Below are 19,861 nucleotides of genomic sequence, written 5' to 3'. Positions count from 1 at the left end.
ATTATTTTAGTTTAGATGAAAACGCGAATACAATTGCCCATAGTATTTTTTTTGTAGTTATAGAGAGACAGGTAGAGGGCAACTGAAATTAATTGTTTTATCTGTGTTTTATACCTTTTTTAAATAAGACAAAGCTACAAAATATTCTTTACTTTTATTTTACATACTATTATTTTACGAATTTTCTAAAGATATTCTTACATAAAATCAATGACCTCTCTGCTCCTAAGATTCTTGATCTCCAAAAGTTCGCAACTTCCTGGTGGATAGTGCGTTAATCTCAGCTCAACGATAAAAAAAACAATAGGGATGTAGTGAAAAAAAAAAATTTTTTATATTTACCTTTTCGTCAATTTCATTTATATTATTGAACGTCCCATAAATATTTTAAACTCTATTTGCAAAATAAGACTAGCAATTTCTCTCAAGCCTTGACATATTTTCTTCGCATTCAGAATCTCTATTAACTTTATCATAAACGAAGAACATCGTAAATGCTATAACAATTAAAGTGAATACAAATCGATAATTCTCCTCCAATTGTACTATTGCCTGTGAAATCAAATTCATTTTAGGTAACGAACTTTTATCCTGCCCTACGTCGCGTTCCAAAACTTGAACGGGGATGCGGCTAATTCAAGCCACTCCGAACCCCTGCAAATGTATCGCCCAGGACAAGTAACAAGTTTAAGATCATAGATAATAAATACACTTAATAATTAAAATTTAATATTTTTGGACTATGCAGTGAAATGTCAAGAAGAGTCACGGGTCAGAACTGTCATTGATGCTTTTTTTTTAAGAGATTTTATGACCTGGTAACTAAGACCTTTAAGTCATGTCTTATTTTACTTTATTTTCTTAATTTTATGAAAAATGATAATATGGAGTGAAATGAATGAAGATGATTAATTTGAGACATTAATCAACTGGGATGAAATTTAATGAAATGAGATGATATGGGATGAAATATAATCGCAGTAAAATGGTGGTCATTTACTGAGATTTTTTCAGTGGACTTTTTGGAGGAACCCGAGAAGTTACGTCCAGCAGCTTTGTTTCATTTTCCCACATTTGTGCACTTTCACAGATATTAAACAGTTAATAAACCACCATTATTACACATTTAAACCTGAAGAAACACTAAATAGACAAAATAAAACAAATCACACAACTTCACTCCTCGCGTTCCCGCCAAAAAGTCCTCATTGATGCTTCTTCAAGTACTTACCACAGATAAATAAAGTTATCAAGCAAGAAGAATTTAATATGAAAATTAATTCGATCGTTTTTTTCTGCAAATTGAGAAAGCAAGTTATCAACTTAATCGATGAATCACAACTAAATCTTATCTCGGCGACTTAAGAATGAAAAAATACGCAGATAATTGTCGTTGTATGAAGTTCAAAAGGAAATATCTTCGTCTCATACTTGTTTGGTATAGAAAATACTGATCTTATAGCTAGTCACTCTTTAAGTGGCGGTAAGACTTTTTGTGAGTCCGCATGGGTAGGTGCCTCCACCCTGCCTATTTCTGCCGTGAAGCAGTAATGCGTTTCGGTTTGAAGGGTGGGGCAGCCGTTGTAACTATACTGAGACCTGAGAACATATCTCAAGGTGGGTGGTGCATTTACGTTGTAGATGTATATGGGATCCAGTAACCACTTAGCACCAAGTGGACTGTGAGCTCGTCCACCCATCTAAGCAATAAAAAATAAGAGTATAATATCGTGCGACACCGTCTTTATGATCCCCTATTCTTCATGATCTGCTCTTCACACACTCACTCACTAGATTTTTTTTTGTCTACCTATCTGCAATTAGCCTCCTCGACTAGTGGAAAAGCTCGCGTTGTTCAGCCTGAAAGAATTAAGTAACACAAATCTTAGCAAGAATTCGTTGAATGTACCACCGGATCAGAATCGTAATCCATTGAGAAGATCGGGGAAAAAAAACAATCGCGTTCTCTTCCCACATGTACGTATGTCCCGTTCTCGTTAAGAGGATAATTAACAAATTTATATAGGCAGTATCGCGAACCAATTCTACAAGATTACCAGCACTGATCTTAGCGTAGATATATTTACTTCGATACATAGGACTGTAGGTGTTATTAGTATTAATTATGTTCAAGCATCACCGAAATCAAACATATATTAGGATTAATTTAACGCCGTTTGTACGTAAAATTATAATTTCTATATATTAATACGTGAAGCAAAAACTTTGCACCCCTTTTTACGAAAATTTCGCGGACGGAGGAGTATGAACTTGCCCACACTTATAGAGAATATAAAGAAGGAGTGCAGAATGTTAATTTTTTTTTTAAATTATGCATAAAAAAATACATTAAATCAATAAATAAAAACATTACACACACTACCACGTATTTGACACACACACGCATGCATACTATTTGTTTATTGTCAACTTTTCTTATTGATTATAGTCTGTGGTCAAATTGAGAATAGATTAAATAGGTATTGTTTGTCTTTATTAATATTTACCTAAAATGTGTGTAGTCTTGACGAAATCTGTGATTGTAGAAGTATAGTACTCTTTGATAGAATCCTAATAGTGTACAAACTTATAATTTCAATTAATTAATTATAGTCGAATTACGACAACCGGGGACCACTAGTAATTCCTAATGGTCCCAAGGCCTATCTCATATGACGAGATTATTTGTTAGCTTAAACACATCCATAATCAAAATTACTATAGAACACGTTTAGCAAAATATTAAAGTATCCGAAATGTCGGAAATAGGATTGCTGACAGTAAAAACCGCTAGATAATTTCAATTACGTTTATTATATGCGACATCGAAAAATATTACCGCATCTATCAATTTAGGAAGATGAAAATCAAGTGCCATACTTCTCCTTAATACATATTTTTCGTTTATATATAATATACCACTTAAATGTACAACATAGATTTAAGTTTCCCTTCATCGTCTACGTTCGAGGGTGCCTGTAATTGGTGTACTTACACCCTAATGCGTCTTTAGTCGTTTTTGAATTGTTTCCGTAAGCCAACCTGAACTTCCATAGATTTTCTCACTGTGATTTTGTTGGATATTTCTTAAGAAGATTTCTTTTTTTATCGTTTTTACTTTTTGTGCAAATCCCTTAGTTTTCTACTTGTGTTTAAGGTGGGATTTATATGTTAATACGTCAAGCAGAAAATTTGTACCTCTTTTTACGAAAATTGCCCGGACGGAGGACTATAATATTTCTCACACTTACAGAGAATATAGAGAAGGAATGCAGAATGCTAATATATTTTTTAATTATGCATAAAAAAATCATTAAATCAATAAAGAAAACATTATACACAGACTACCGTGTATTTGACACGACACATATACTCTGTGTTTATTGTCATACTTTTGTTATTTTTGAAAGTCTGTGGTCAAATTGAGAATAGTATTGTTTGCCTTTAATATTATTTGTCTACAGTCTTGGCGAAATTCGTGAGTATAGAAGTACAATAAATAGTCTTTGACTATAGAAGTATAATAATGTCCAAACTTGCAATTTCAATTATAGTCGAATTTCGACTACAGGGGGACCACTAGTTTTTTTTTACAGAGCACGGACGTTTTGTTAAACGAAGTAAGAACGTGGTAATTGTGGTGGTAGCCATCACGGAAGACAAGATATTTGAGAGATGCCCGAATCTCGCTTACGACAGTAAGATAAGCTTGCTTGTATACAAGTTCCGAAGAACAACAGGCGGACCGTCGGTCTACCGAGCAATACCACCAGCTCGGCGGAAGGTTTTCCCTTCGCCGTATATACCTTCAAACTGGTGACCTCGACGTGATCTTGATAGAGTTGCGACGCGACTTCACCTAGAATTTCCTAGTTGCCAACGTGAACGGACCAATCATCGCAGCTGGTTTTATTTCGCACTATGTTTTTTTTTCTACCTAAGCTGATAGCCTTAAGAGGCTACTTCAGCGTAACCTTAACTAGTAGGTGAGCTCACGGAGCTCAAACTGTAGTGATGCTAGGCCCCCGCTCGACGGCGGCGGGCTTGCGCGTCTCTTACGCGCCCCGCCGCCTCCTTCTGCGAGATGGTGCACTCGCCGAAGTCGAGCATCGCCTTCCACGACTCGTCGTCGCCGAGCATCGATGCTACAACACTCGGCAACGACAAGTCGTTTCCTATTTTTGCGACGAGGACACGGCGCCACCCCTCCCATAAGAACGCGGTAATGATTGTCAAAAATAATAGTTTAAAAAAACTAACAAAAAAAGCTTTTATAGAAATTCCAACTAAAAAATAGAAAATAAATTTTAATAAATTTGAATTAAACATAGTATAAGAAAAAAATATTTTATTGTAAAAAAAAGCGTGATATTGAATTGACATCGGTCCTTAATAAGTAGGTATACCAAATTTCGAATTAATCCGACGTTTTGAAGGGGGGTCAAAATCATGTTCAAAGATTCCGTTACATACTAACATACTGCATCTGAAGCTAATAAAAGCGTATTACAAAAATGGCGTACGTTTTAGGTTTTTTGTTTTTTAAACACATTTCGTAAATATTCCTTCGTGGACCCGTTTGCCGCAGATGCATCATGGCGCCGGGACCAAATATATTCCGAAACGTAAATATGCGAATGAAAAGTTTTTGAAAGGTTTTTGACGAGGGTAAACGGTCCTTCGTCTAAAGTTGTTTTGTTTTTCACTGCGCTAGAATTATTTCGAGTTTGTTGCGATTTTTGTACTACGTTTATCTCCCTGCCATAGACACGACTGAGTTTCTCACCGGTACTTCTCAGAGGATCGCAATTCCGATCCGGTAGTAGATTCCTCGAAGCACTGCTCTTGCTAAGGCTGGTGTTAGCAAATTCTCTCAAAGTTGAGCCCGTGAGCTCACCTACCCGTCCGTTGGTAGCTTGAACAGCCCTTTAGGCTACTAGCGAATAGAAAAAGAAAAGAAAATCACAACCCGCCTAATCCGTTGTAGCCCATAAAGATCATGAGCCTATACGCGAGACATCAAGTCGAATAATTTCTATCACAGGTCTTCATCATACTAGAACTTGCGATTTCCTCGTGACAGAAAGCGAATTCTATGGGCTCCGTTAATCAACTTTAATAAGTAATAAGTAATAATAAGTAATGCGTTTCGGCTCGAAGGGTGAGGCAGCCGTTGTAACTATTCTGAGACTTTAGAACTTATATCTCAAGGTGGATGGCGCATTAACATCGTAGATGTCTATGGGCTCTAGTAACCACATAACACCATCTAAGCAATAAAAAAAAAACCTTAAATCGGTTGAGCCAGGATTTCGCCAGCGTAAACACAAAAATCTAAAAATGCTTGGATGATGTTATTAATTGGAATTTACCTTCGAAGTGACATGATAGAAATTGAGAACAATACAATTCATTGTTTAGTTCAATCATCAATGCGATAACAATACAAAACGATCAAGGTTCATCAGCAAACACATTTAATCATATTATAACAAGTCATACATAACATCTCAAGAGGCTTAATGATAAGATTGATAATTCAAACTCTTGAAAACGTTAAAATAATATAAATGTCTTTTTTTCCTACCTAAGCTGATAGCCTTGAGAGGCTACATCAGCGTAACCGGACCAGTACGCTCAAATCTGACGTTGATGCTAAAACGAACCCTAGCTAGAGCCGTGCTTCGCAGAATCTACCACCGGATCGAAAACGCGACCCACTGAGAAGATCCGGCGAGAAACTCAGTGGACTGTGTCTATGGGTTATGGTATAAAAAAAAGTCTATGGGTTAATTCACTCGTCGAACCTATTAATCGTCGAAAATAATAAAACTTTTGGCGTACAAATTCCAAATCGTGCACTGCACCGGTTTTGCGTAACATTATTCACTGCGAAAAAATGTAAAAAAGCGCCATCTACCTTGTCACCGTCGAACTTCTCAGTCGGCTCGTCATAAATCCGTGCTTCACGTTTCTCCCGAGAGCCGCGCCGCGCTAACAACGGGGTCTGAGGAGGCGAGGCTAGCGCCAAACTATTTCTGGCACTCCCCGGCGGCGATTTTATGAACTCAATCTTACCCCCTTCGATGCAAATGTTCGGCGTCAACGGATACATCGGAGAATTCAGTACATTCGTATTAGCTAAATGATTGTAATGGTTCTCATCTATGGGTAGCGTTTTGGGTTTATTTCTACGTCGACACGAGGAGTCGTATGCCAAAACTTGAGTTTTATCTTCGGGGTGTATTTGTCGAGGTTTCCCGGGCGGCCGGTCAGGTGGCTCTGGTGGGACATTGCCGTCGGTAACAGGACTCTCGTCTCGGTCATTGTTTGATATCCTGCAACAAAGAAAATAATTTCAATAAATCGAATATCTTTTATATATCACTAGACTACCGCCGTACTGTATTTTCTTAAGCTCAATCATTTATTTTACTAATAAGTAGCTTTCATCTAATTCAGATTCACGACTTAACAACGAATCCTTCATACTATTATTTGAGATGATTCGAATATTAAAGTAATAAAACTGAATCGCCAATCAAATGGCGTCATATAGTATTCATTGATGATATTCTACTCAATATCTTAAAAGTACATAGCGGATACTATAGTCTACATACATTGGAAATGACTTAACATTAAAAGAGCGACGGTTTTTCAAAAACTATCTAAATCCAGCTACTAAATAGGCTAAATTAAAAAAAACCTAAAAATATAGCTTTATAGGAAGGTGGTAATAGTGTAAATTTTAAACAGAAAATTGTCTGTTTAAAGTCCAAATTTTAATGCTCATATACAAGATTACTAATTAGACAGAAAATCTAATATTAAAATATTAAAATGAAACAAATTTAAACTGGGAAACACTGAACGAAACAAAAAAAAAAAAACTCTTTTAAGAGATTTAATATCTTTGAATAACTACCACTAGATGGCGTTGTACAACCAAAATAAAGTCCAGGAAATGTTTTTCAGAATTCCTTTAAAATATACCAGTAAAAATCATAATATTTTAAAACAAATTTCTTTAAATCATGTTATATCAGTATATATTACAATTATTGATGAAAACGATGAAATTATGTAACAATTGACAAAGTTATTAACAAAAAACCTGCATCGCGCTATTAGAATTCGCAAAGATTTCAGTATATATACTCTCAGCTTTGCAATCCTCTCGGAAGTGTATTCTTTAGTGTGAAGTTACAACTGCCACGTTTGATACCCCTAAGGGGAGTCTCGTGCAGCGAGTAGCATCACGCATTCGTTGCCAGGTATTGCTCCTTGTAATGTGCGCCGACAGACGATCGCCCGCGCGGCTGCGACGGACTAGACGCGCACTTTCCTCGGGCTGCCTTTGAACCTTGCGCGGTTTTAGTTAACTCGTTAGCTTAGCTCCGGTTAATATTGAGCACTTCCATACTGTGGCGGCGAGGTTTAACTCGATTGCCAGTTTTTTGTATTTCTTAATGCAAAAATTAAAATACACTAACTCTAACCTAATTTTACTGCTCTCTAAGCCTTTGGGAGATGAAGGCTTGGGGATCTATTGCGGATGCAGTAAGGCTGGTACTGTAAAACGGCTGTACTACAGGGACTGACCGGTCATCGTTCTCGTCAAACTCGTCGCATGCGAGTAAATTAACCCACAGACACAGCCCACTGAGTATCTCGCTGGATTCTTGTCAGTGGATCGCGTTTCCGATCCAGTGGTAGATTTTGCGAAGCCGGCTCTTGCTAGGGTTCGTGTTAGCAACATCGTCAGGTTTGAGCCCCGTGAGCTCACCGACTAGTTAAGGTTACGCAGATATGGTCTCTCTAGACTACCAGCTTAGGTAGGAAAAAAAGGGACGCTGCCCCGTAGGGAGGCCCAAGTACCGCTGGTCAGACGTCGTGGAAGGGAATTCACGCAAGCTCCAAGTGCCGAACTGACCAGGGGTTATGGTGGGTATGATGAATGGTGGCGTTTATTGTTGGAATCTGAAACGCACTCTACAATTACAGATTTAGTGGCTTGTTACATTTTAAAAGAGTAGCGAGATTTGTAGCTTCTAGCGTAGATCATAGTTCGATAATTGTTTGGATAAAAATACGCTAAAATTATTTGAGTTAAAATTAAGTTCAAAGAACGCTCACTGGTCGCAATACGAAAAAGATTTACTCTCGACTTTTACTTTGAATTCATGTTTAAAATCTAAGCCCTCGTACAAACAAAGAAGACTACATAATTTAAACTTAATTCACTAATTCAATACGTCCTCCGAGAGACAACATCGACGGTATGAGAAACGCCAATCTTTACGTAAAAACATTAATACTTTATAATTTTATTCCGTATTAATTTTTACTATATTTTAATCTTTGAACAAAGGATCATTTATTTATATCAAAATTGACCTCGTCGTAATCTTTATGTGTGCTTAAACATTCAGCCAAGTTTGCGTAATCCTTATCAAGGCTTTATTCAAGCAATAAAACTCTCGCGGTACCTAGTTATTTCTGCATGAAATTCTAGAGATTTTGTGCGTAACTGGAGTAAAATTTGACACAATGCAATTATTAAGAGATTGTCATTATATTCTTTCTGACTCGAATAATTTACAGTTTGGGACCACGTTTCGATAACAAGCATAACCAAAGTAAATTAGAAAAATTAAATCATAATTATTTAATAATTCCTTCCTCTCAACTCAACTTTGCAATAATCTTTTTTACTGGTGGTAGGACCTCTTGTGAGGCCGCACGGGTAGGTACCACCACCCTGCCCATTTCTGCCGTGAAGCAGTAATGCGTTTCGGTTTAAAGGGCAGGGCAGCCGTTGTAACTATATTGAGACCTTAGAACTTATATCTCAAGGTGATAATTATCCCCACGTTCCAAACCTGACAGAACTGAACAATTGTTCTCATATATAATCTGAACCTCATGCCACATGCCTAATCAAAACCTGCATAACAATAGGTGGACCGTAAGGTCGTCTTCCCATCAATCAATAAATATATCTTATCACAATACTTTTTTAATATTATCTGAGGTACGTTCTCCTACTTAACTCATCTACTTCGAATTCATTCTTTTTACATCACTATTTCTTTAGCGTTCCTCTGCGAATGACGGAATAGTCATTATTCCAAAGCAACTCTAAGTTTGACCGAAGGAGCTCATGTTAAGGCAGATGTTCAGTCTAAGACTCGAAGTTCAGGTACATTATTCGGTGAAGTTAGCATAACCCCTAGCCCTAGAGGTAGGCAAAAAAAGGTAGTATCTAACCGGTAATCGTTACGTGGAGTCTATATTCTTTCGTTCCAAAAGGATTGATCCACATTAGGGAACATAACCCTATTTGTTCCGATCTAAATTCTTACATTTATTTATACGGGAAGGAAGCGTTCCGCCCAATACAGTTAAGTAACAAATCACTATAATGTACAAACTAAAATGTACTTCATCGGTTCGTAATAAGAAAAGTATTGGCGAAACTCGGAGATTCCGTTATTGTTAGCCCCATTTACACGGCAATATTTTCATCGCAACGCGTTCTTTTTTGTCTCTTTAAGTACTAACACTTTAACTATGAACTTGTCTATTTATTTAAATTGATTTTTAATAAAATTCAACTTCGTATTTGTGTCGGTTTTTCTTGAAACAAATTAGCTCGGTGATGTGTGTATTTAAAAACGGTATTGACAGTAAGTTCTGTAAGTTCTTAACAGTAAAGTTCTGAGATACACTTGTGCACTTCGTAGAGATTTAGATGGGACGCTACATATTTTTGTGTTGCAATTTTAAACATTATTAAGTAATATGTAATAAGTATGTCAAATGTAACATGTCAAAAAATGTAATACATGTTAATAAATAACATATAAATATACATAACATTTAAATAACTATAACTAAGACTTAAATGATAGCCCATACCTTTGGTTATTTGACACCTTATTATTACTTATTATTACAACTAAAATTAGAAAAAAAATATTATGATAGTGGAATTATATTAATGAATTTTTAAAAGATGATATAATAATATACTTTTCAACTTTTTCAGCGTTGAATTTCTAATTTTACCAAACCAGACCAAATAATATTACAGTGGCGTAAGTTCACACATAAATTGACGCATCAATCTCAATCCTTATTAAGACAATAATAAACATGGACAGCTCTAATAAATTTAAAAAAAAACATTCATACAAATGGTTCAAGTCCACAGTATACACACGTAGCCCGGCAGTACGGTTGACAGATAAAGCAGTCACGAATGACATCAAAGAGACGCCAAATTGACTCTGCGGCGCCCGAGACATTCTGAAATACTTCCTTAGTGAGTAAACTGGTTTGCTCTAAATTCGCTTGGAGGCTTATTTTATTGACTTAACATCTGCTAGGTTAGCATATAGTCTGCCTGGAATTAAGTGGTTACTAAACACGAGTTGCAAGTCATAACTGAGTTGGAATATCGGCTTTCCTACACCAAAGTATTTCCCAATAAAAACAGGCGTGATTGTAGCACCAGTTCCATGCGTGTTCTTATCGGTCCGGGCTCACATTACGACCCACAGCGTTACAGAAATCGATAGGAAGACTAGGAAACGGTCTGAGCTCACACATTCAACGCCTGTGTTTAACAGGTAACAGAGATGTGTAGGTAGGCGTTATTAAGAAAATACCATTCACTAGGAACAGTTGTAAAGGAAACATTACGAGCAGGTTGACGGGGGTAACGCGCTGCAAGGGAAATTCATATTTTTTTATTGCATAGATGGATGGACGAGCTCACAGCCCACCTAGTCTTTTTTGCCACGTACCATCCGGCTATGGAATGAGCTCCCCTCCACGGTGTTTCCCGAGCGCTATGACATGTCCTTCTTCAAACGAGGCTTGTGGAGAGTATTAAGCGGTAGGCAGCGGCTTGGCTCTGCCCCTGGCATTGCTGAAGTCCATGGGCGACGGTAACCACTCACCATCAGGTGGGTCGTATGCTCGTCTGCCTACAAGGGCAATAAAAAAAAATGGTTATCGGAGCCCATAGACATTTATTTATAACGGAAATGCTGTCACTCACCATGGGATGTGAGTTCTAAGGATCACTTTTAACAGTACCGTTGAAACCGATACGCATTACTGCTTCACGCCTGAAATCGGTAGGGTGGTGGTACCTACCCTTGCGGACTCACAATAGGTCCTACTACCAATAACCAGAAGGGCAATAAAAAATAAAATCTTCACGACGGTACGAATGATTGCTTCGAGTTAGAAATTGACAGGGTGGTGATGGCTCATAATACATATACTACCAGTAATTATGCAAATAAAAATTATGTAACTGTATATTGATTCACCACTTCTATCTCCAATATGCTCTGTATTTTTAGTTAGCTGAATACGCTTCCGTCGCTATCTGCATAATTATAATTAAAACTATTTTAAGCAGCCCATTACGGCACGTTTAAGCAAAGCGTAATAATTTTAATAACTTATAACCGTGGCTTGTCTCGACGCGACGTCGCGACTGTGTCGTGTCGCCGGCTGTAAACGGACTTCGGTAGCCGGGAGCGATAATAATTATTAGTCCGAGCTATTTATATCGTCCGTGATCCTGTAATGCAAATCATATGATGATTTACCGGTAGAGTTTGTGATACAGTTTTAATAGCAGTGAAATTGAATAGAGTTATTTTGTATATAGAAAGCCATGCTTAATAGAAATCCTTTTATATATTGGCTTAAGACTTTGAATAGTGCATTATATTATTACAAAATAATTTCAATAAATGAGGCCGTCAGCGCAAAAGTGGCCTTACCATTTAGTATGGAGATAATGAAGTTTGAATTTACTTTTACACCGATTCGTAGGCAAACATACGCGCAAAAATAATTTTTACAAAGCCATCTGCTATCTATGTTTGAAACTAGGGATAGGCCGGTGTTGCATAAAAATTTATCATATTTTAAATAAATTGCAAAAATTGTGGGTTAAGCCACTTTTACGCTGACGGCCTCAAATATACTATTTTATTCAGCAATCAAAATTAAGTATCTAGTAATTTTTATACGAATAGCATTTTCAGCGCCTAGAAAAATTGGTAAAAACTCTTTTTTACCAAAGTTAGTATGTAATGTGCAATTTAAGATCCATTTAAATGTGTTTATACAGGGTATCCTAGAGAGAATGGATAATCCTGAAACTCCTCATAGAAGAGGCGTCGGAGACACAAAAAAAAATTAAAAAAAATCTCAGGTAAATTCGGTATTTTAAAAAAAAAGTTGATATTTTCCATACTGCCGTGCGTTTCTGGAATATACATCAGCTAAAAATAAATGAAATCCATAGGCTTTTTAGTGTTATAATACTCTACATGGACTATATATACTAAGGAATATGCAGGAAATCGTATGAGTAGCTAGTGTAATTTTTTATAAAAGTTAATCTAAACTTAAATTTTAATCATGAAATTTTGGTATTATTTCTTTATTTTGAATTTGGACCTAATTTTTTTTTTTATATTGAGTCCCCAATAGCTCTACTATGAGGTGTTTCAGGATTATCCATTCTTTCTGGGACGCCCTATATAATTCAACCAGTTTCAATGTCGAATGACTCGTAAATAATTTTTGGACCGACAATCCACTTTTTAATATCTGAATCGCATCGTAACATGTAAACGTGTTCCGGGATTAATCGTTGCCCGTACTATTTTTAGCGCTTAACTCAGTAAGTGGGTAATGCACTAGTACGAGCATAAGATTAAAGGACCATGATTATATCTGTAGTTAATTAAGTGATAGGTATGCAAGGGTTTTTATTAAGGCGATTGCGACTCGGAGTAAGTCCGTGGTGTGCTTTTTTTCTTTAATTCCATTCGTTTTTATTGCGAAGATATGTTTACGGGTTTGTTAATTCCAATCTATGCGCATTGATTTTGCTTTAAAAGAGATAGAGCGAATTATATTTAACGTAAAGTGAAATGTTTAGGCATTAAACGTTTATATTTTGAGCCTTTTTTTTTCTTAGATGGGTAGACGAGCTCACAGCCCACCTGGTGTTAAGTGGTTAATAGAGCCCATAGACATCTACAACGTATATGCGCCACCCATCTTGAGGTATAAGTTCTAAGGTCTCAAGTATAGTTTTTACAACGACTGCCTCACCTAGGATGGTGGTACCTACCCGCGCGGACTCATAAGGTCCTACTACCAGCCTGCACGGATAGGTATCACTAACCTGCCTATTTCGACCGCGAAGCAGTAATAAATTTCGGCTTGAAGGGCGAGGCAACCCTTGTACCAAAAAATGGAGACATAGATCTGTTTTCGTCCGGTACTCCGGTAACCACTTAATACAAAGAAAGCCGTGGGCTTGTACACACAAATAAGCAATGAAAAAAGTTAATGGCGAAACAGAATTACGTTATACTTTATCAACCGACATGGTCGTTGCAAAATACATTTGAGACTACGACCTCATGACTCAAACAGAGCCACGACATTAACATTTTCTATAATAATAATAATAATAATAACTATAGGACTATATAGGACTATTCTTGCGAATAAGCCTGATATCGTGCTGATGGACCAGACGGAGTCTCGGGTATTTCTGGTGGATATCACCATCCCCTATGACGAGAACCTCGTGCGGGCCGAGGCAGATAAAAAGACCAAATATTTGGACCTGGCGCACGAGGTGACCGACATGTGGAGGGTGGTATCTACAGAAATAATCCCGGTAGTTGTGTCGGTGAATGGTTTGGTCCCTAAAAGCCTCTCAAAACATCTCGAGAGGCTTGGTCTCAACAAAAAGTCGGTGGTGGCCCAAATGCAAAAAGCAGTCTTGCTCGACAATGCCCGTATAGTTCGCCGGTTTCTCTCCCAATAGTCCCTAACGCTCCGGCCGATTGTTGCCCACCTCGCCGGAGTGTGTCCTGCCGTCTTCCCAGGCGTGGCAGTGTTTAATACACTATAATAATAATAATGTTTTTATTTCAAGTATCCATGACTCATATAAATTGTTAATAAAACTTGACCTATGTTAGTAGTTATATTTAGATCACAATGAATTACTGTGGTAACATCCCATGGGAGATGGCACCACACCGACCCATGTATATACAGTCCAGCCTGCTTGCGATCATGCTCAGGATACTGTTGGAGCTGGCCCTCATTCTGTTTACCAGAGATGCACACCTCTTACGCATGGTAGCGTAAAAACAATCTATGTGCGCGTCTGCAAACATCCCTGATGCGCTACAAAAGCGGGGCAGCACCACCAGCACCCTAAACGCGTTATTGTATTGAACACGGAGAGCATTGTACGATCTTTGAGTATATCCAGCCCACAAGCTGCACGTGTAAAAGTTAGTACAGTAGGCCCTAAAGAGGGTGACTATAAAAATATATGACTATAAACTTCTACTTTAAATAATATAATTATCTTAAATACAATTTTACGCCATACATAAGAAAATGCATATATGTAGTTGTTAATTTGCATAACTCATAGATAGCCATGCTTATTACACATTATATTAACTTTATAAATGTGAAAGTGTGTTTGTATGTCCTTCTTTCACGTCAAATCGAAACAACTGATAGTCGTGATTGATTTTTATAGTAATAATTTTAAGTCAGTAGAATAACATAAGTGGTTTGACAAAACTAACGTCTTGAGAAACATCTTATAACCACTGGAAACTATGAATTAAATCTTTAGAAAAATTAATTGACTATTTTCAAATTAAAAATTAATTGAACACGCCGATGAAGCCGAAGTTAACTGCTAGTATTTAATTAAAACAAGATATGCAAACTCGTGTTTCTTGGCTTTTTTTATTTTTATGTATATGTTTTAAGATCGAAATACCGTGATTAAAGTCTCGTTTAGATACCAATGCGAAAACAGACTTCTATAGAATAAATTTAAACTAAATTAAAATAAAATATTTTTTATGCGTATTGTTTTTTATTGCTTCGATATGAGGAAGAGCTCACGGCCAGCCTTGTGTTAAGCGGTAACTGGAGTCCATATGCATCTATAACGTAAATACCGCCATCCACCTTGAAACATGACTTGTAAGATCTCAATTTTAACAGTACAACGGCTGCCCCACCCTTCAAACCGAAACGCATTACTGCTTCACGGCAGAAATAGGCACGGTGGTGGTACAGACCCGTGCGGGCTTACACGACGTCCTACCAATAATTACACAATTTTTACGGATTTAATTTTTATTATACGACGTTATTATTACGACGTATATTAATGAAGATACGGCACGCTTGGTTTATTTTAGTTATTTTCATAGTGTTATGTCCTATGGCATTTTGCTATGGGGCAATGCTGCCGATGTCGAAACGATTTTCATCCTGCAGAAGAGGGCTATTCGTGCTATTTATAATATGCACCCGAGGGAATCCTTGAGGGGCAAGTTTAAGGAAATCAAAATTCTAACTTTAGCGTCCCAATACATTTTTGAAAATTTATTGTACGTGCGTAAAAACATTGAAGAATTCCCCAGAGTCTGCGATTTGCACAATGTGAACACTAGGAACAAACATAGGCTTGCGTTGCCGGCGGCTCGAATTAAGAAAATAAGCAACTCTTTTAGGGGGCTGGGTGTACAGCTTTTCAACAAGATCCCACTAAACGTTCAACTACTACCTGTTCATAGATTTAAGAAAACTGTTAAGGAACGTCTGTGCAACAAGGCATATTATAAAGTTAAGGATTATTTACTAGATGGCACTACGTGGGAATGAGGCGCTCGCTCCTGGCCTTTTCATTTTTCATTATTATTATTATTTTTTTAGACTTGTTTTTTCTTTTATTGTGAATATTTCTATTTATTTAAAAAAAAAGAAAATATTTGAGAAAAAACAAAAAGAAAAAAAAGCCCGCTGAGTTTGTTTCGCCGGTTCTTCTCAGGACTGTGGCTTTTTTTGGAACCGGTGGTAGAGTTAACATTGTTATTTGTATTTTGACATTCAACAAGTGTGTCATACTGATATCTAAGTTGAAATAAATGATTTTGAATTTGAATTTGAATTTGTTATTCCTTCACCGTGGAAGTCATTCGTGAAGTACGTATTTTATTGGAAAAATTGGTACCTGCCTGCGGGATTCGAACACCGACACTGTCGCATCGCTCGATACGAATGCACCGCGCGTCTTATCTTTTAGGCCACGACGACTTCAAATGTTGTTAATGTTCAAGAATTATTAAAGTTTAGACAGTTTGTTTTTATTGTTCTGAAGGAGCGGAGCCTTTATGTGATATTAAGTTGCCTTATGACACCACCTTTTATATAAAATACTTTAGTTTATCTTTCTTTATATGTATATATAAAAAAATTAGTCATATATTTTTAACTGCTTGTCGATGTTAAAATTTTTGATTCGTGTTCTGCTTTACAGGTGAATCAGGCAAAAGGGTTGAAGTAAATTTAAGAAAAACAACAAACACGTCGGAATGTGTTTAAAATTATATAGATATTTAAAAAGGTAATAAAGCTATTAAGGTTTTTGTCGAGTCATAGACATAATTCAAAGTAATTTTACAGTTTATGATTCCTACAATATTATTCGCAAAATAATCAAATATCGTCGAATAACCCTTTGGGTCTTCCATCACCACGGAAACTATTCGAAGTAAGCTAAGTACTAAGCAAAGTATTCGAAACGTGAGAAATAATAAAATGAAAATACTAAATGCGAGATTAAAACGTAAAATAAGTTTTTACTGTATAAACGACGAGGCACTTACGCGTGAATACCTTTTGCCTTTTGAACTGTCAATGTCACAATGACAACACCAACATTTAGCAATCTTCATTAACGCCTCCACAAGGTACAAGTTAATCAGCGCGAGACTACAATTTGGTATAATCGATGTAAGCTTCGACATTTATATGTATGTGTAATCACAAATAATAATAAATTTCGACACGTCTCTGAGCCGTATTACGCGTATTGGCATTCTTTGAATATATATATAAACATATTATATATTTTTTATTGCTTAGATGGGTGGCCGAGCTCGCAGCCCACCCGTTAAGTGGTTACTGGAGCCCATAGACATCTACAACGTAAATGCGCCACCCACCTTGAGATATAAGTTCTAAGGTCCCGAGTATAGTTACAACGGCTGCCCCATCCTTCAAGCCGAAACGCATTACTGCTTCACGGCAGAAATAGGCGGGGTGGTGGTACCTACCCACGCGGACTCACAAGAGGTCCACCAGTAACCGTTCTTTGAATATCAGTATATTTTGTATATTAATCCGTGTAAAGGTGAAATTCCTAATTGTAAGAGCATTATGCCAATATTCAGTTGGTCGTGATGCCAATGATTAGTTATAATTTCTTTTTCTAAGCCTCACTTGGAAATGTCTTTCGGGAGACGCCGAAATAGACATTAAGAGTCTGTATATGCATAGGCACAGTCACATGCCCGATCCTGCGGACAGAATGGAAAGCAGTCGACGTCGCCCAAAACACGTCATCTCGGATCCTCTCAATCCACTAAGTACTTCTAGGTACTTCAAGCACCGCTCACCGTTCTCGTCGAACCCGTCGCTTGCGACGAAGGGCTCGACGAGTAAATTAACTCTGAGACACAGCCCACTGAGTTTCTCGCCGGATCTTCTCAGTGAGTCGCGATTCCGATCCGGTGGTAGATTCTGCGAAGCACGACTCTTGCTAGGGTTCGTGTTAGCATGGTAGTCAGGTTTGAGCCCCGTGAGTTAACCTACTAGTTACGGTTACGCTGGAATAGCCGCTCCAGGCTACCAGCTTAGGCAGAGCGAAGTCGCTGGCTACCGTTAAGTACTCTCCACAAGCCTCGTCGAAGAAGGACTTGTCATAGCGGTTGGGAAACACCGTGGAGGGGAGCTCATTCCAAAGCCGGATGGTACGTGGCATAAAGATATCTGGAAACGCACTGTGGATGAACGCAGTGGCTCCAGGTAGTATAGATGAACTCTGCTCCGGTGGCGGACGTTGTGATGGTAAAAACGAATTGAAAGTATCATTTCGAACAATTCTTCAGATCACTTCAAGCCACTGGCTACCGTTAATTACTTCCCACAGCCTCGTTTGAAGAAATTTCATAATAGCATAAGTATCTATAAAGTCCAATGCACTCCCGGGTGTTGTCTCTCGGAAACCGGCTGAAACCGGATAACAGTATTTCATCAATTAAACCAATCAGTTATGAAAGTGGTTATTATTAAAGTACTGCGACCGGTTTCAGTGGCAGTCAACTCAAAATAGAGTAACCTAGATTACGTGAATCATTGCTCGAAGTATCTCAGTCTATATTGAGATTAGAACTTGGTATGCTAATGAAGCGCACGAGATTGAATATAGGAAATAAATTTAATGTATACAAGTTGTTTTCAAGGGAATATCAAGCACTAGCTGACCCGGCAGACTTCGTAGTGCCTCAATCGATAAATAAAAGACCTAAACTTTTGTATAAAATAAACTTAAAACGAACAAAAGGAATTCGTCCGACGGGAGACACATCAAAGGAAAAACAAAATTGTTATTATATTTTTATTTAATTCCGAACATTTTCATATTTATCTACCTCTTAAACCTTCTCTGGACTTCCACAAATAATTCAAGACCAAAATTAGCCAAATCGGTCCAGCCGTTCTCGAGTTTTAGCAAGACTAACGAACAGCAATTCATTTTTATATATAGCATGATGTTGCTTCTACATAAAGTTTAAAATATTTTAAAATTTAAGGGCTTATGGATGATGGAACAGCCGTTGTTAAATGCAATTGAGAGTTCAATTTCATGTCTAGTGGTGGGTGTTTTAAAGCTTATGAGTTCAGGTAAGATCTAGTCACAAATTCCATACCGTCACCCATCCACGCAATAAAAACCAAATAGTGATCATTGCCATGATCAATCCACGATATGAATGGAGCTTCTCTATCTAATGTATCATTAACAGATCCTGAATAATTTGATACTTTATTTATTTTTTATTCTGCATTAGTTACCTTTAATTGTAATTAAAGAATAATATCGGCATATACTATTGGTATAAAATACTATCGGTATAAAATATTAAGAAACGGCATACATATCGAACTTTTGAAGTGAAAACTTCTTAAGTAACATTGTAATTGAATCAAACTCGATGAAACGGCAATGACACTGGAAAAGCGCAACACTAAAAAGAAACAAACTGATAAACCTATAGCATATAGCCTGTGAAAGAATGAGATAAAAAAAAATTGTAGGTTTCACTTAATTACAACCTGTTTTTTTTTTGGTTCACGTTAAAGTAAAATAAAAAATTGGTACACTGAAAAATGTTTTTAATGACAAAGATCAAATTTGGTTGAGTTTCTTTTTTTCGTACCACACAAAGTTGCTAACCTCAGATTTCAAAGAAAATTAAATGCGAACATACAATTTTGAAACTTTCATCGAACCACAATGTTTTAAGCCCGTAATTATGGGAATTGAATTTTTTTGTTGAACCAGCGAGTTCGTTACTTTCCCTGCGTCGAAATGTAATTGATGATGACATTTCGATAACGCTCATACAAATTTGATGCCGATATTACCGGAATTAAATTTAAAAAATGTTTCGCTTCAATAAAATAAATGTGTTTATATATATTTTTGTGCTCAACTTAAATAAGTCGGTGTCATTCACTTGCTGCAACCCACACATGAGAGCGCAGGTTCAAATCACATGCAATAATAAAACTTGATACGTGATAGAAAACTGTTTATGATATTTTTAGGAGCCAAAAGCTAAATATTATTGAAAAAATAACAATTAACAACCAAAGCGGATCTTAAGTAACAATCTTTAACAATGAGATTAAT

The 19,861-nt window shown here is 37.0% G+C and overlaps 1 protein-coding gene across 5 annotated transcripts in view; it reads right to left on the bottom strand.

Moving 5' to 3' along the window:
- LOC114246971 (uncharacterized) overlaps positions 1-19,861 on the bottom strand; it is a 357,666-nt gene that overhangs the window by 191,977 nt on the left and 145,828 nt on the right. For all 5 annotated transcript variants that reach the window (XM_089730729.1, XM_089730727.1, XM_089730728.1 and 2 more), the window contains exon 2: positions 5,921-6,338. In XM_089730729.1, coding sequence (XP_089586855.1) covers positions 5,921-6,338 — 418 coding nt within the window. The remainder of the gene's footprint in view (positions 1-5,920; positions 6,339-19,861) is intronic.

The sequence above is a fragment of the Bombyx mandarina genome, chromosome 10 (genome assembly GCF_030267445.1).
Source record: "Bombyx mandarina strain Sakado chromosome 10, ASM3026744v2".
NCBI classification, from domain to species: domain Eukaryota; kingdom Metazoa; phylum Arthropoda; class Insecta; order Lepidoptera; family Bombycidae; genus Bombyx; species Bombyx mandarina.
Note: the sequence above shows the minus strand (reverse complement) of the source record. Positions and strands in the feature narration are given on the sequence as shown.